The sequence below is a fragment of the Theobroma cacao genome, chromosome 2, assembly GCF_000208745.1.
Source record: "Theobroma cacao cultivar B97-61/B2 chromosome 2, Criollo_cocoa_genome_V2, whole genome shotgun sequence".
NCBI classification, from domain to species: domain Eukaryota; kingdom Viridiplantae; phylum Streptophyta; class Magnoliopsida; order Malvales; family Malvaceae; genus Theobroma; species Theobroma cacao.
The window spans coordinates 4488792-4504989 of record NC_030851.1 but is presented as its reverse complement, the minus strand read 5'-3'; the positions used below and the strand labels follow the sequence as shown (position 1 = coordinate 4504989).

The 16198-nt window shown below is 35.1% G+C and overlaps 2 protein-coding genes across 2 annotated transcripts; one reads left to right on the top strand and one right to left on the bottom strand.

Annotated features, from left to right (window-relative positions):
- On the bottom strand, nt 709-4396 carry LOC18607823 (thiamine biosynthetic bifunctional enzyme TH1, chloroplastic). The gene is made up of 10 exons (XM_018114488.1): nt 4324-4396; nt 3822-4142; nt 3473-3547; nt 3214-3289; nt 3048-3123; nt 2725-2859; nt 2209-2273; nt 1973-2100; nt 1603-1859; nt 709-1451 (listed from the first exon to the last, which is right to left on the bottom strand). The coding sequence occupies exons 1-10, from the start codon at nt 4369-4371 to the stop codon at nt 908-910; spliced, it is 1725 nt and encodes a 574-aa protein (XP_017969977.1). The 5' UTR covers nt 4372-4396; the 3' UTR covers nt 709-907.
- On the top strand, nt 5423-16086 carry LOC18607822 (ATP-dependent DNA helicase Q-like 4A). Its single transcript, XM_018115522.1, has 26 exons — nt 5423-5591; nt 6156-6267; nt 6361-6535; nt 7051-7108; nt 7407-7832; nt 8242-8412; nt 8501-8631; nt 8944-9307; nt 9382-9513; nt 9879-9965; nt 10073-10200; nt 11293-11413; nt 11498-11649; nt 11717-11852; nt 12597-12720; nt 12788-12858; nt 12957-13025; nt 13249-13371; nt 13458-13616; nt 13748-13828; nt 13909-14070; nt 14199-14254; nt 14838-14970; nt 15069-15163; nt 15320-15397; nt 15499-16086. The coding sequence occupies exons 3-26, from the start codon at nt 6390-6392 to the stop codon at nt 15884-15886; spliced, it is 3591 nt and encodes a 1196-aa protein (XP_017971011.1). The 5' UTR covers nt 5423-5591; nt 6156-6267; nt 6361-6389; the 3' UTR covers nt 15887-16086.

The following is a 16198-nucleotide window of genomic DNA, read 5'->3' as shown; positions in this document are numbered from 1 at the left end:
GTGTATTCTTGTTGAACACAAATTATAGATTGCATTGATGTAGATATGGATATGACATGCACATAGATTTGACATATTCGTGACTGATTTTGAAGTAAAGGAGCGATGAGAGCAATGTCGTTGGTTCTCTATATGAACTTCTTGTACGGATGTACCTTTTTTCTGCAAGTGGTGGATCTTCCTTTTAGTTTCCACTGTCTTTTGTGTTTCGCTCTAAATATTTCCATTAGAAAACTGAACGTTAAAGGGATGCTCTTATGCTTTACAATTTGCATCATCCTCGCTAGCCAACGAAAGGAAACACCTTGTAAAGTCATCTTGCATATATATAAATTAAAGATGATTCCTTTTCTTTTTTCTTTTTTCTTTTTTTACGTTCCCCCAAAAAATAAGAAAAAGACAGAACTTTTGAGGTTGCTACAAGGTCCCCTGGTTCCTTACTTGCCATAAACCAGGCTTGAGATCAGATTTATCATTGCATCAACGTGGTTGATGGGTTTGAAATCTCATTTTGTAAGTTTTATACCAAACAATGACGTTTCTTTGTTTGAAGCAAACATTGGCCTAAGAGAACATGACATCTCAGGTGCGACTCTGGAGGTCCATGTCCTTATCCTTTCAAAAAATTAATTGCAGGTGACTGGAAATATTGAAGCTAACAGATATGGACACTGGACAGAAACTGGTAAAAGTAGTGACAAGAAACAATAAATACAAAAACATAATTAGATATAGGCAGAATTAAAATGTAGGAACTTGTCCAATTATAGGTTTGCTTCCTCTGCAGTATGAGCTCACATAGTTACATTTCTTTTACGTTGATTATAAAAAGTTCGAGTGATGCAAAGGTAATCGACTTTTAGTCTTGCATATCTCATGTTGTGTAAGTTATACTCTCAGGATCAGATCATAAGTTTTTGAGTGTACCATCAATGTTGGACTCTGATAGCATTGCATGCAACTTCCTAGTCTCAGTAAGAACACATTCCCGATCAAAAAGAGCAGACACAACAGCAACGCCTTTCAGATTTGGTACACCAATTTCCATCACAGTTCGTGCATTTGATACACCAATCCCACCTATGGCCACCACAGGTAACTTAGATGCCATGCAGACAGTTTTCAGCCCATCCAAACCAACAGTGATGTTGTTTTCCTTGGTGTTGGTTGGATATACACCACCACACCCAATGTAATCAGCACCATCAACCCATGCTTGTTGGGCTTGCTCTGGTGTCTTGCAAGAGACACCAATAACCTTTTCTGGACCAAGAAGAGTGCGAGCAACATGAGCAGGCATGTCAGACTGGCCAACATGCACTCCATCAGCATCACAAGCAAGGGCAATATCAACACGGTCATTAATCAGCAGAGGGACTCCATGTGAATGGCATATTTTAAGACATGCTTTGGCAGATTCCAGAAAGTCCTGTGTTTCAGCATCCTTCTCTCTGAAAATCAAGTGAAGATAATTTCATCACAAATAAATATTCGCAAACAGTTTTGAAGATTCAGTTGCTATAATGTTCAGGTCAAGCTAAAATATAATTCATACATAGTGTAGGTCATGATAACTGAGAAAAGCATACAACAGAAACCTACCTTAATTGGACAATGGTAGCACCTCCTTCTATGGCAGCTTTAACAGCATCTGTAATAGATCGGCCCCACTTTTTGTTCATCTCTGAATCAGTGACAGCATACAGAAGCAAGTCACTTGGATTAAATGCCTGCAGCCCATGACAGTCTTGAGAATGACCCTTAAGCCTCAATAGATGATCAAAGGGACCTTGAAGCCCATTTCCAATAACGATGTCTTTGCTGTAATCTAAGGCAGTTTCAACAAAGCGTTTTGCTACCTGTCAAAAGTCAGGGGAATAAGAATGAGTGAAAGAGACAGACAGACCTAGAAAACAATGAAGTCATATCCCCACAAACAAGGGAAGACGAGACATGGCACAGATATAATTACCTTAACAGCTGAGACCATTAGATAGCCTTTCGCTAACTCTGCTGCTATACATGATGCCAAACTGCAACCGGTACCATGAGTGTTTCGAGTTTTTATACGGGGTGAACGCAGCTCATAGAAGTTATCACCTATAAAAGTCAAATTTAGAAGTTTTAGTTAGCTATCAAAATCCTTCAGGTACATCAAAGCAAGGGTAATGGAAAGCATTAGCTTGAGAAAAATACATTTAATCTTACCATTAAATAAAATATCAACAGCATCTGATGAGTCAGGGAGGTCACCACCTTTGACAAGCACATTCCTGAGAAGCAAAATTATCAGAAGACGAAGTATCTGCTTACCTGTCAACTTAGGAATAAAATTATAAAACTTTAACCTGAGCAACATGAACTTTGTAAGTGCAATTGCAAAATCTGCATTAAATTAATAAGAAATAAAACATTGACAATTAGTCTTCTTATGAAATCAGAAGGTCCATCCCTTGATGTTCAAAGATCATGCCTCAGCTAAGAGGGAGTGAAATAACTCTCCTAAGTCTTTCTACTCCAAGAAACTAAAAATAATGTTATCTTAGGTATTTGTACACTTGTCATCCAACAAAATCTGTTGGGCAGAAACAACACTGACTCCAATGACAAGAAAAGCCATTGGATGAGTTTCAGAAACTATACTGATGGCTGCAAATGGATATAGAATATATAATTACAGATCAGAAAAGAGAAATAAAAACTAAAGAAATCTTTTATACTAACTTTGGGCCCATATCATACAACAATCTTGCAGCAGAGCGTAGGTCATCCACTGTTTCCAATTGTACACCATCAAGTAAAGCAGATGCCTCTTTTAAATTTGGGGTTATTATGTCAGCCATTGGAAAGAGCTCCTCTCTGAAAGCATGAAATAGAAAATAAAAACTACTGAGAACAAACAACAGTTCACATTGGCAACCTCAAATGAAATGAAGTTGTGGGATAGCTGGAGAAATAGTTTTACATAGTAATGACGCTCATGTGCAAAACCTTGAGGGGAAGCCATATATATCACTGAATATTCATAGAAAAAAGCCATAACATACCGAAACACGGAAAGAATGGAAGGACCTGCCAGCACATCCCCACTTGTAGATACCATGACAGGATCAACCACCAAAGCTGCCTTCAATTACCAGATAAAGTCAACTGAAAATCCATTAAAATTGTAATTTGAAAATCACACTTTCAATTTTTAATTCGGGTGCATACCTTGAACAGGAAACTCCCTGAGAGTCTTACAAAGAATCTTGACTATGCCGACAGAAGGGAGCATGCCTGTTTTCACCTAATAACATTTTGATGATAAGCTAAAATTTAATTCTTTTGCAGTTATACCTAAAAGATCAAATTTTGGAAATAGCATAAGCCCAACTATGAGTTAATCATGACTAAGTACTTAAAGAGGGCTTAGAAAAAGTAGAACAACCCATAAAATGGATTGAGACCTCATGACATCACTAACTCTTACCACATCAACTTGCATATCTGAGAGCACAGACTTTAACTGCTCTGCAACAAAATCCTCTGACACATTACTTACACCCTGACAATCAATTAGAGAATTGTCAACCAGAGCTAACTGCGATTCTCAACATTATTTCACGTAAAACAAACTTGAGCATTTCCTTCTACAAAAATAATGATTCTTTATCTATATAATCATTTTATCTTTTTTTTTTTCAGGTTTTAAATGATAAAGTCTCCAATGCAATGAAGCTAAAATCTTAAGAATTCATCTAGTAAAGAACAACCTAAAAATCAAATATCCAATTTGTTTCCAAGTACTGAAAAGAAATGCCAAGGATAAGAACAAGAACCTGAACTCCAACGGTGTTCTGTGCAGTGACAGAAGTTATAACAGTAGAGCAGTAAACTCGACGTGCAGCACAAGCCTTAAGATCAGCTTGAATTCCAGCCCCAGCTCCTGAATCAGAGCCAGCAACAGTCAACACATGTGGGATTTTTATCTTCGAATCATCACTCAATGTTGAAGCACCCTTTTCTTGCATTGCAACGAAGCCTTGCAGATGAATAGAACCCTTAGTTCTTAGAACAAAGGATGGTGAATTTGAAACTCTTAACTTGTTATTAGTATACCCTTTTGCCGAAGCTTGAGGAGGAATCAAGAGCAGGTAATGCTGAGAGAAAAGAGAAACAGAAATTCGGTATCATATTCTACAATGCTTGTCTTCAACTGATGCAAATAGTAAAGTCAATCCAGCCAATAGAATTTCTACCAACTTTATTGGGAAGATTAAAATTATTATTCTATGGAGTTTAGGGGCCTGCAACGAGAAGGAAAAAAAATGGTTACTTTACCCTGGAGGCGGACGAGGAAGAAGTGGAGAGAAATGTGGAGGAGGCCATTTAAAGAACGGAAAGTGATTTCGTTGATTGAAATGTCAAATATTTCTTCACGCTTTATTTCCTATTTAATGGACCGATACAATATCTTTAGCCCTAAAGTTAGGCCCAAACTCAACTGTTAACATTGCTTCTTCATTTCCTTCTGTGAAGCCCAATATATTTTTGGGAACGTCCAAACACAACAAAAACTGTTGAAAAAGAGTACAGTAATAATAGCACGAACAAGTCACCATAAATTTAATTTAAGCATAATATTTAAAAAAAATTAATTTAATTAAAAAATTTTAAATAAAGTTTTTATTATAATTAACTATTAATTAATTATTATTTATATTATATATAATTGATATGACATAATAAATGTGACATATATATGTGATCATGTGACAATTTTATTTTTTATAATCAATAATGTATCAGTGTCATATGAATATAAAATGATAAATATGATTGATTAATTATATTTAGTTAAATATTAATTATAAAAATTTATTTAATATAAAATAAAAATATAAAAAATTAATTAAATATAATAAAAAAATAATAATTTATTTAAAATTTTTAAATAATTAAAAAAATTTAAAACTTTATTCCGTCAATTTATTTATTTTCTTTTTTCTTATGGAACTATTCATGATAATTCTTAATTCTTTATGAGTGTATACAAATTTGATAAATGACGTCAATTTAATAAATCAATAGGTAATTTGGTGTAACAATTATTTCATTAATAAAATTATAATTATATTTCGAATATTTTAATAATAACAAAATGGGGTTCCCAAATGAAAGTAACCCACATAGTTTTGTTCATTGTATTTAAGCTTTTCCAAATATTCATATTTTCTTATTTTTAAACTAATTTTCTCGTGCATTTTAAACGCGTAACGTTAGTGGCTTCGCATTTTCCTTTTTCCTGTTTTCCAAATTATTTAAAAAATAATATGTACTCAATATATAGTTCGAAACTTTATACTATTAACTTTCAAGATATTCAACGGTCTTTTGGTTAATTTTTCCCGGGTCAAAACGGGTCCGGTTATAAAAACACGGGTACTAATTTCATTTTGGCGAACGGGGCCGAATTATCCCGCCATTACAGACCGAGCTGCATTTTAAAAGCGCTTTCTCCTACTTTTCTTGCAAACATATTTTTTGCTGTCCAGGTTTCTCTCTCCGATTAAACCCTAAGGAATCTGATATCAGATCAGACAAAAAAGGTCAGTTCATTCTTCGGTTCAATTCTATCTCAATCGATTCAAATCTAGGGCTTCATTCCTTTCTTCAGTCTCAGTTGCACACGTATTATCTGTAAGTAACTAAGTATATTTTCATGTCATTTTAGGCGGTATAGCTTTTAAGAGGGGCGTTGTTTGGATTTTACCTGGTGGTTGAAATGAGGCGAAACTTTTTTACTCATCGTTATTGTTTGGTTTTTTTTTTTTAATTTGTATTATTTATTTTTTGAAGAAATATCAAATTTGGCACCGCTTACAATTTTTGGATATTTTGGTTTAATTATATATATTTTTGAAACATAGCGTTCTGTTTTTCCTAGAATTATTGCATATTTGTTTCTAATACAAATGCGCGAAAGCTTTGCTGTTTAGGGCGGGGGAGAGGGGAGGGAATGCTAGTTAAATCAAACCTTTTTTTTTTTGAAAAATGTTTAGGTTTTGAAAATAGGAACATGAGAGAGCCCTACAAGTTGTATTACTCTTAGGCTTAGATATATATGGCATTTTATTTTCAAATTCTAACTTATGTCCCTTTTTGTTCTCAAGTTGGCTCGAACAGTTTATTCCAGGTTGTTGCATGGTGAAGTTTTAGAGCAATGGAACTTTTATCAGCAATTCAGGATTTATGTTAGTCAATGGCCAAGGAAAAATATACGAGGTAAGAGTATGACTTTCTTTTTTCTATGCATTGGGTCATCCATTATTTTTGCAGTTCTTGGTTGGCTAATTGTTTATAGTTGTTTATATGCAGTCAAAGCAATTCAGGTGAAGGTTACAAAGATGAATGACAAACTTCCTAAAATCAATTGGTTGTCGCATGTTGATGCACATGACAATTTTTCATGCCAAAAGAAGTTTTTAAGTTCAAATTTTCTTTGCTCCTTAGAAACACAAAAACCTTGTACAGAAGAAGAAATTCGTGCAAGGTATGTTACTGTTATATACTTTGATGTTTTTCTTTGAGTAGCACTCACCTACTCTTTCTCCCTTAATGGTTTCCTTAGAATATGAATTTTGCTTTATCGGTTTAGAATTAGTTGAATAAAGAAAAAATGGCTGTATGGTTACTACAGTGAGAATCCTCTCTGTAAAGATACACTAAGAAAGAATAATTGTAAAGCTTGATATTTATCTGATGGACAACAGGCTTTCTGGTGATTGCAGTTTTATGTCTGATAAAAATAATGTCATGATGTTATTTTAATCAAACAATTAATGTTTATCTGTGATTTCTTCGTAAGATTTATTGATTGCATTATATTACATAATTTCAAGAATCGAAGGTGCACTTTTCTTAGTTAATGTTTTTCTCTGATTTCTTCATAAGATTTATTGATTGCATTATATTACATAATTCAAAGAATCCAAGGAACACTTTTCTTAGTCTCAATCCCTTGACCAATTTATTGATTTTTCTTTGAACCTTTCTCATTTCTTTAAGGTTAAGAGTCTGCCAGATTCAGAATTCTCAAAAAGTTCAGCATACTCAGGTGGAAAAGGTAAATCCAATAGACAGATGAACCAGTACTTTCACTAAAGTTGGTTTTCAGAGCATACATTCGCATTTTAAGTTGCTTTTTTTTACTCTGTTTACCTTACCTTATGTGGAGATAGCTTTCCCTGTCTTTTGTTTTTTTTTCTTCTTTTTGATAACATTGTCTGTATATGTAATGTTGTTATTCTTCTTAATTCCAAATTTCCTTCATACGTAAAGATTTTCTTAGATATCCACTGCATGGATGTTTATTTATTTTTATTTTCTGATGTAATGAACCTTTTTGTGGAAATATTGTCCAGGCTTGGCAGATTCTTTCTAGTCTTCCAACATCTTGCAGGACCTACTTAAGACCTGGAACAACTGCTCCAGTTAAGAATTCAAACGATGAGATTTCACATAATTGGAGAGGAAGATCTACCCTAACAAACTCATCAGACATGAAGTGGTCTAAACATATGCATGTCAGTCGAAACGTCAATGAAACCGATGGCAAGATCAATGAAGTGGGAAGGTGCATGGCCAGTTCTTTTCCATCAAGTAATGCCAATGCTGTGGAAGATGGAAATCACCTACAAAGGCACAGTGAGATTAAAGCATCCATGTCCAACCGTAGTAATTCGAAAGTTTTAGGTGGATCATTATGGAATCATATTGTCCATGCTAGTCAACTGGAGCAGTCTGCAGAGGTTTTGGCTGATGAAATTGATGACGATGACTTACTCAAGGTAATGCTTCACCTTTTTTGCCACGGTGGTATTCCAATTGAAAGTTGGTCATGTTGACATAAATTGATCTAGTCCATCTAACTCTCCCTAGTCTCTCCAAGTCCATTTTAACTTGAATTTGCTGTCTTTTGAGTCAAGCATGTTAAATCTTGGGCTATCTTGATGCAGTCGATTGGGCATAATTTTGACTGTATAAATGCCTTCTATTGGTTGCTTTAAGAAGTGTAAATTTCTCCTTTCTAATGCTATTCTGAAATTATAAATTATGCTGATTTTTCGCATTTATTTGTCCTGTTTTTGAACTATTAATAAGTTCCCAGTATATTATCCATTGTAAGACATACTTTTTGATCATTGATATGATTGTTAATCCCAGTCTTATCTATCATTTATTGATATTGGGTTTCAGGATATTGATGTGGACCAGATTGTCTCGAAACACTATCAATCAACTTGCACGCCTCAACCTTCTGTTTCTAAGTTCCCACCCATTGCCCAAATGGATAAAAATGCTTTTGCAGGAGAAGAAGAAGCTTGCTTGCCTACCGAATTATGCTCAAACTGCAGTCATGGCTGTAAGGTATGCATCTCATCTGCATCTTTTTCTACTCTGATGTCATCTGAATTTTCTCCAAATTTGATATTCCTGATTCTGGAAATTGATGCAGCTAGGACTCTGCCCAGAAGCTGCTAGTCACGTGCAGGAGATGAAGGACAAATTAATTGCTGTGTCAAATGAATTGCTTGACAACGCTTCCAACCTGAGTCCAGAGCAGATAGAGAAGCTTCGCGAAGATAGGTTTGTCCTTCTTCCCCCTACAATGTTTGTTATTTGTTTTCCCCCCTCCATGACAGGGTTTTTTTTTTTTCTTGCAATTAGGTGTATTTTGAGGCAATCATTGAAAATTAAAATTCACGGAAAAAGAAAAGATAATTAAAGCAGTTAAATTTAGGAAGTACGAGATAATGTGCGATAGATAACACTGGACATTATGCTCTTCATTATTTCATTACTTGCATATCATAACACATTAAGATCCTTTTTCAAAGAGATAAGAACCAACCACTGTGATATTTGTGCTCTGGTTAATGTATTTATGTTGATGGTCAGGTTGCAGCTGAATAAGCAAATTCAGCAGCTTGAGAGATATATCTGTGATATGGAAAGGCAAAAGTCACATTTCTCAGCATCAACAGCAACTCGCACCTTTCTATATGGAACACCACAAACAGCATCATTCAGCATTGACCCAATTCGATTTGATGCCCAGGTTCATTTATGTAATGAACCAAATGGGTATGAAAATTGGAATTCATCATCAGTTTCTTTTTCTTCTGTAAATAATTTTGGCGTCTCATCAGGTCCTATGGAACGAGAACCATATGTTCCAAAGATTATAGAAGTAAATTATATTGAGGGTTCAAATGACCAAAAGTGGAGTAGTAGGGATTTCCCATGGACTAAAAAGCTCGAGGTGCTTATCCTAATTGTTAACAAGTTTCCATACGCATAGCCTTTTCTAATGTTTATTGACTTCTTTCTCTTCAGGCCAATAACAAGAAGGTGTTTGGGAACCACTCGTTTCGCCCCAACCAAAGAGAGGTTATTAATGCTACAATGAGTGGGTGTGATGTTTTTGTTCTTATGCCTACAGGAGGGGGAAAGAGCCTGACATATCAGGTGAAGAGGTTTTCTTAAGGCCTGCTTATCCTTTGGTGCTTCTTTTTTATTTAGGCAACTACTAGTTTGCTCTCCTTTCTCGAGCACTTTTGCTGTTACAATCTGATGCCATTTTAGATTTGTGAAAATGCTTTGTCTGCTGGTTTTTTTTGCTGAGCTGTCAAACCTTTAATGTCATGCAGTAATGTCTGGAGAAGCCATACCATGATATAGACTTTACTTTTACTTTGTTCTTCATATGCATTGATTCTGTTTTAGTGTATTAGTAACAACTGACAAAAGTTTTCTAGGGTTGTCTTTGGTTGATGCGAGTGTGATGCCTCATAAGCAGGGCTTTAAGCATGTTGTTTCTTTTTCTATTTCAGCTGCCTGCTCTTATCTGTCCGGGGATAACATTGGTGATTTCGCCTCTTGTGTCACTCATCCAAGATCAAATAATGCATTTATTGCAGGTAATGTGTTCTCCATCGGTGTTCTTATAATTTACCTTTTAACCAGATAGCTGATCGGCTGCTTAATGATGAAATGTACTTTCTTCATCCTTGTTGGTGCATTATAGGCAAATATACCTGCTGCTTACTTGAGTGCCAATATGGAATGGACTGAACAACAGGAGATCCTTAGAGAGCTTACTTCTGATTATTGCAAATACAAGTTGTTATATGTTACACCAGAGAAAGTAGCTAAGTGAGTGTCCTCTGCACTCATCATATTGTTGCAAATAGTGTTTGCCGATATCTGCAGTAATTACTTTGACTGCATCACTTACAAGGTTTGAAATAAGAGAGTTGGCACAAGAAATTAAGAAGTGTTTTGTTAATTTCAGACATTGAGCATATTGGGTCATGAATTATTCTAGATGACAAGGGCAGCTTCAGAACTAGCCTTTTTGTTTCAGATGCTGTCTTCTTTGTTACGGCAAACCTAATTAGGAAGGTACCAAGGAGACTGATCTTACATGTCCTTTAGATAAAAGCTTAAGTCAGTTCACAATAGGCTCTTAGCTTAAAAATTTAAGGAGGTTGCTGCTGATCTGATTTTCTCTGCAGCTAGTTGAGTATGCATTTCAAATGCTTGTTATGCTATTTAATATTGTAGTCAGAAGTAATTGAAAGCCACTTTTGGTTGAGATCCCAAAATTTTCTTTTCTGAATTACTTGAAGAAACAGTTGGATTGCTCAAAAAAAAAAAAAGGAGAAAGAAAGAAAGAAACAGTTGGTTCACTGAAAACTTTCTAGAATAGAAAATGATTTATGTTCTGTGGTTATATGTCTTTAGTGCATTTTTATCCTTTGAGCAAACATAGATATTTCTTTTAACTGTAAATGTGCTAACTTTTACTACATTAAAGGTGCCAAATTTAGTATAGGCTGATAATTTAAAATCGAAGTATTTCAGGGAACCTAACATGAAAGTTATGAACAAGGCAATTGTTTCAAGATAACTTCCATAGTTCAAATATTGCAACTTAACCTTTTCAACGTTTTGCTAGGTTCTCCTTTTAAACCTTGGTGGTAATCCCTTTCCTGCCATTTCCTCTTTCCTTATGGAGAGCCAATTGTTCCTCAACCATAAAATTCCCTCTCTCTCTCTGGTGTTATAAGTTTCTCCCCTTTACAAACCTTCTTCCGGGGCTTTTTAACGTCCATCTGATGGAAAATTTAATCTACTATGATAATATATATCTGTAAGTGTATTAATACATAAAGGAATACTCAGCTGCATGCACTTGCTTTGATGTAGCCTTAATTGCTTATATAACCTCTATTTTGGTTGCAGGAGTGATGTCCTGTTGCGGCACTTGGACAGTCTAAATGCACGTGACTTGATTGCAAGGATTGTTATTGATGAAGCTCATTGTGTGAGTCAGTGGGGGCATGACTTTAGACCGGATTATCAGGTTGTAAGCTTTGGAATTTTTCTTACAGTTGCCCATGATCATATAGCTTCTGTTTGACATTAAGCTGTTTCATAAACTGTCCAGGGCCTTGGTATCTTGAAACAGAAGTTTCCAAAGACTCCAGTTTTAGCTTTAACCGCAACTGCAACAGCTAGTGTAAAAGAAGATGTTGTGCAAGCTCTTGGCCTCAATAACTGCATTATATTCAGACAAAGTTTTAATCGCCCAAATCTATGGTAAGTGTTGAATATGGAGCTGTTACTAAATGTTAAGATCAAATCACTGCTGATTTTAAGATCACAGGTATTCAGTTATCCCCAAAACCAAGAAGTGTGTGGATGACATCGACAAGTTCATTAAAGAAAATCATTTTGATGAATGTGGAATTATTTATTGTCTTTCAAGAATGGACTGTGAAAAAGTTGCTGAGAAGTTGCAGGTTTGTCTTTCTGGTATATCACTTTTTTCTTGTTGGAGGCAGACTATTTTTACACTTTTAAAATGCACTATTATACTTCTTTTTTTGTTGCAAATGAGAGCACTAAGGCTTGAACGTAGGACCTGTACCCAAATCCCATCCCATCCTTTGGACTTGAGTTAAACCCTAGTGACGTGCTATGAAAATTAATTTAACAAGCATTTAATTCTATATGTACAAGTAAACAATTAATGACTTAACATGATTTCTGTTGATCTTCTTGAAAACTTATTTATTGCTTTTCTCAATAATTAATTGTAAAGGTGATCATGAAACTTTTTCATGGTAAAAGAATATAATGATATGGAAGAGTCTTGTAAATGATTTCTGTTTTCAGGTTGAGGAAACTAGTTCAAACACAGAATAAGCATTGAAGTTGTATTTATGCTTTTAAGCTGTAACTCTTGCATTATATCGCATTAAGAGTTTTACTTATGTACATCCATGTATTGAAGAAAATATTTTTGCAAATTTAACAGCTAGATGTTTTGCCTATCCTAATGCAAAGGTCTCTGCAAGAACAGTTTGCTATTTTAACTTTTATGTGCATGATTAAGTGGACTGGTAGAATGATCTAGCAGTCTAAGACCTTAAAATTCATAGTCTGAGTGAAGCTGATAAGCTAAAGAATAAAAATTTATAATAAAATCAATTATCCATTCTGTCTAAATCATGCATGCCTATTCTGATTCATTGACTGTTCAGGAATGTGGACATAAGGCAGCATTTTACCATGGCAATATGGATCCTGCACAACGTGCTGCTATTCAGAAGCAGTGGAGCAAAGATGAAATCAACATAATTTGTGCTACAGTGGCATTTGGAATGGGTAACATTCATTTTTGGGGGTTGCTTCCTTGATTAAGGGAAAATGACTAATAACACATTTATTTCAGGTATCAACAAACCAGATGTTCGCTTTGTCATTCACCATTCTCTTCCAAAATCTATTGAAGGTTACCATCAGGTAATCATTAAGATTAACGTGATATGATGCAGTCTGAATATACATTTTTTCTGCCAATTTACATTCTCCATACTTAATGTGCTTTTTCCATGTTATAGGAGTGTGGTCGTGCTGGTCGAGATGGTCAGCGCTCATCTTGCCTATTGTACTACAGTTACAGTGACTATGTAAGTTGCTCCAGTTTATGTCATGCATCTTTGTGATTTTTATGAACTTGGTATAGAAAACAGAGTCTATTCACCTACTGTTAATTCTGAACAAACTTATAGTGACTAGTGATATCTCTTATGTGTCTATGTATTTTTGTATGTTAAATCTTGGATGAGTCAAATAAACTAGGAATAATATTTCTTTTTCACCTATTTACTATCACATATTATTCTTTTGAAGATACGAGTCAAGCATATGATTAGTCACGGTGCTGCAGAGCAAAGTCCCTTTGTGTCTGGCTATAGTCGCTTCAATAATTCAGGGAGGATTTTGGAAACAAATACTGAAAATCTCCTGCGCATGGTATTTATATAAACTCCTTTACTTTTGCTCTTGATATTTTATTATTATCTTTCAATATATATTAACTTCTGAATTAAATATTTCAGGTCAGTTATTGTGAAAATGATGTTGATTGCAGACGTCTCCTACAGCTTCTGCATTTTGGAGAAAAATTTGATTCTGGAAACTGCAAAAAAACATGTGATAATTGTTGCAGGGTTAAAAGTTTTGTTGATAAAGATGTCACTAATATAGCAAAGCAACTGGTTAGAAAGCATTTTATATATCTTTCTGTTCCTTCTTTTTCCCTTCTCTTTACTTGGGGTATGAAATTCTACTTTGCTTTTATCACTCCTTGTGTTGCCTTTTTGAACAATTTTGTACCATTTTTTGCTAGGTTGAACTAGTGAAATTAACAGGCCAGCAGTTTTCATCATCTCATATTTTAGAAGTCTATAGAGGTTCCTTAAGCCAATTTGTAAGTCCTACACTTTTAGTTTGCTTGTTCAATATTTTATCTTCTCTGATTGCAATTTTTGGGGGCAATGCTAAAACCAGGTCAAGAAACACAGACATGAGACTTTGAGCCTGCATGGTGCAGGAAAACATGTAGCCAAGGGTGAAGCTTCCCGCATATTACGTCATCTTGTTATTGAGGAGTTTCTTGTGGAAGACGTAAAGAAGAGTGATATTTATGGATCTGTGTCATCAGTGCTGAAGGTATCCCTGAATACCTACCTCTCTCAATGCTCACTTTGGTAGATTTGTTTTTTAAAATAGAGCAAAAATATTTCTCCATTCTGTGTTTAATTAGTCACACATAATTACTAGGTTAATTTTGTTTCCAGGTGAATGAATCTAAGGTTCAAAATCTCTGCGTTGGTGGGCAGACTATAATATTAAGGTTCAGGTTTTTTTTTTATTGTTGCTGTTGTTTCTTGCTTTAAGTTCTGATAACTTGTAGTTACTGGATTCTTATTTCTCATAATTGTAATGATGTGCAAAAATATTTAATTCTATTTATGATTAATACCTCTAGACCTTATCTACCTGCAAAATTTTAATTTTTTATTTACGTATCTGCTTTTCACTACTGCTCATTCCATTTTCTGTGCTTCTCATTGTTACAGAAATCAGATTTAAGGTTTTTTTTGGGTTTCAAATTTAGCACTTCCTGTTGTTAAAATATTTAAATATTCCCTTTTTTTGTTATCAATACGTAGCTGTATTCCCATTTCCCACAATACACAAAAATACCTTGACTTGATTCTTTTTTCATCGACATATTTTACAGTTTATAGTAGTGGCAACAATTTATGTAATCATATGTTTGTGGAATGCTTGTAATTAGAAAGTTAAGATTCCTGGGCGTTCACAAAGTAATTTCACCTGAATCTTTGGCATCAAGCTTGTGGACATTTAGTTTTGTTTCTCGAGTTGCACGGAATATCGCAATGCTCTTCCTGACATCTGGTTTTACCATGTAGATTCCCAAGCACTGTAAAAGCAACTAAACTGAGCAAATCTGAAGTGACTCCAGCAAAAGGCTCATTGACATCTGGGAAGCTAAGTCCTCCAAGAGTTGATACTCCAGCCCAATCTCAATCCAAAGTCGACTTGGTATATTTCTGTGCTTCTCTGCATCTTGATATCTTCTCTTTGTTATCTGCCAGACATGATTCTGGGGTTATAAACTAAGTTGTTTATGTTTACAACAGAATCTCTCAGCAAAACTGTATTCTGCTTTGCGAATGCTTCGAACTGTTCTTGTCAAAGAAGCTGGCGATGGAGTCATGGCATACCATATATTTGGGTGAGCTCTCGATATTTCTGTTTCGCACCAGTTTGTCTCCTGGAAAATTTTTTCAAATTTAAAAGTTATGTGCTGTCTTAACTGCTTCGAATTTGTTTACATTTGCTTCTGTCTTTAGAAGCTGCTCTTTTAATTTTCATTTTTTCTTTCGCTTAGAAACGCTACCCTGCAGCACATAAGCAAAAGAGTTCCAAGAACAGAGGAAGAACTCCTGGAGATTAACGGCATTGGGAAGTAAGTTCTGGACCTCAGTTTTGTATTGAAATTTTTTTTTGTTTGGGGTGTCAGAGTGTTAATATATTTGATCAATCAACAAATACTCGAACTAAATTCAGGGCTAAGATAAGTAAGTACGGAGACCGAATATTGGAAACCATTGAAGCTACCATCAAGGAACACTACAAAACAGACAGAAACAGCAGTAGCAGCAATGACAGCAATGACTCAACAAAGAGAAGAAGAGATGCAAATGGTGCTCCAAAAGCAAATGTAGACGACGATGACTTCACCAGAAGCACCAGTCGATCCAAGAAAAGGACGGTAAAGATGCAGAACAATGATGGTGGGGCACATTCTTCAAAAGACCCAGATTACAACAATCAGTGCACAGGTAATGACCTGGACTTTGATGATTATGATGATTACGGTGTTGAATCTAAGTGCCCGGAGATGAAGGTCCACGTGGATGGTATGGGAAGGGTGCTACCTTCATGGTCAACGTGAAATGGGTAACAATCAACATTGTAGTGTTTTAATCATGGTAAAGGAATTTATATACGGTAATTTCCCATTACATTTCTGCTTTAAAATCAGAAAAAAAAAAAAAAAAAGAATTTTTGGGAGCCATTCTCTCTGCTTCTAGGCTGTTGCGGCATGTTTTTTAGTCAATAAGATTGCAGTAGCACGGGTCTACCATGGGAACACATTGATGGATGGCCTTCGTACCTGAGCAGTAATGGACGAATTAATGGGGGTAATCCATACGTGAGCTTAATAGTGAAGGCCGATATCAATGGGAAATATCCATTAGCTATT

Coding starts and splice junctions, on each gene's coding strand:
- LOC18607822 (XM_018115522.1), top strand. CDS start 6,390: ATGAATGACAAACTTCCTAAAATCAATTGGTTGTCGCATGTTGATGCA. Junction 11,853..12,596: donor AAGTTGCTGAGAAGTTGCAG/GTTTGTCTTTCT, acceptor TTGACTGTTCAG/GAATGTGGACATAAGGCAGC. Junction 13,372..13,457: donor CTGAAAATCTCCTGCGCATG/GTATTTATATAA, acceptor TAAATATTTCAG/GTCAGTTATTGTGAAAATGA.
- LOC18607823 (XM_018114488.1), bottom strand. CDS start 4,371: ATGGCCTCCTCCACATTTCTCTCCACTTCTTCCTCGTCCGCCTCCAGG. Junction 4,143..4,323: donor CTTCCTCGTCCGCCTCCAGG/GTAAAGTAACCA, acceptor CTTTTCTCTCAG/CATTACCTGCTCTTGATTCC. Junction 1,452..1,602: donor GCTACCATTGTCCAATTAAG/GTAGGTTTCTGT, acceptor CTTGATTTTCAG/AGAGAAGGATGCTGAAACAC.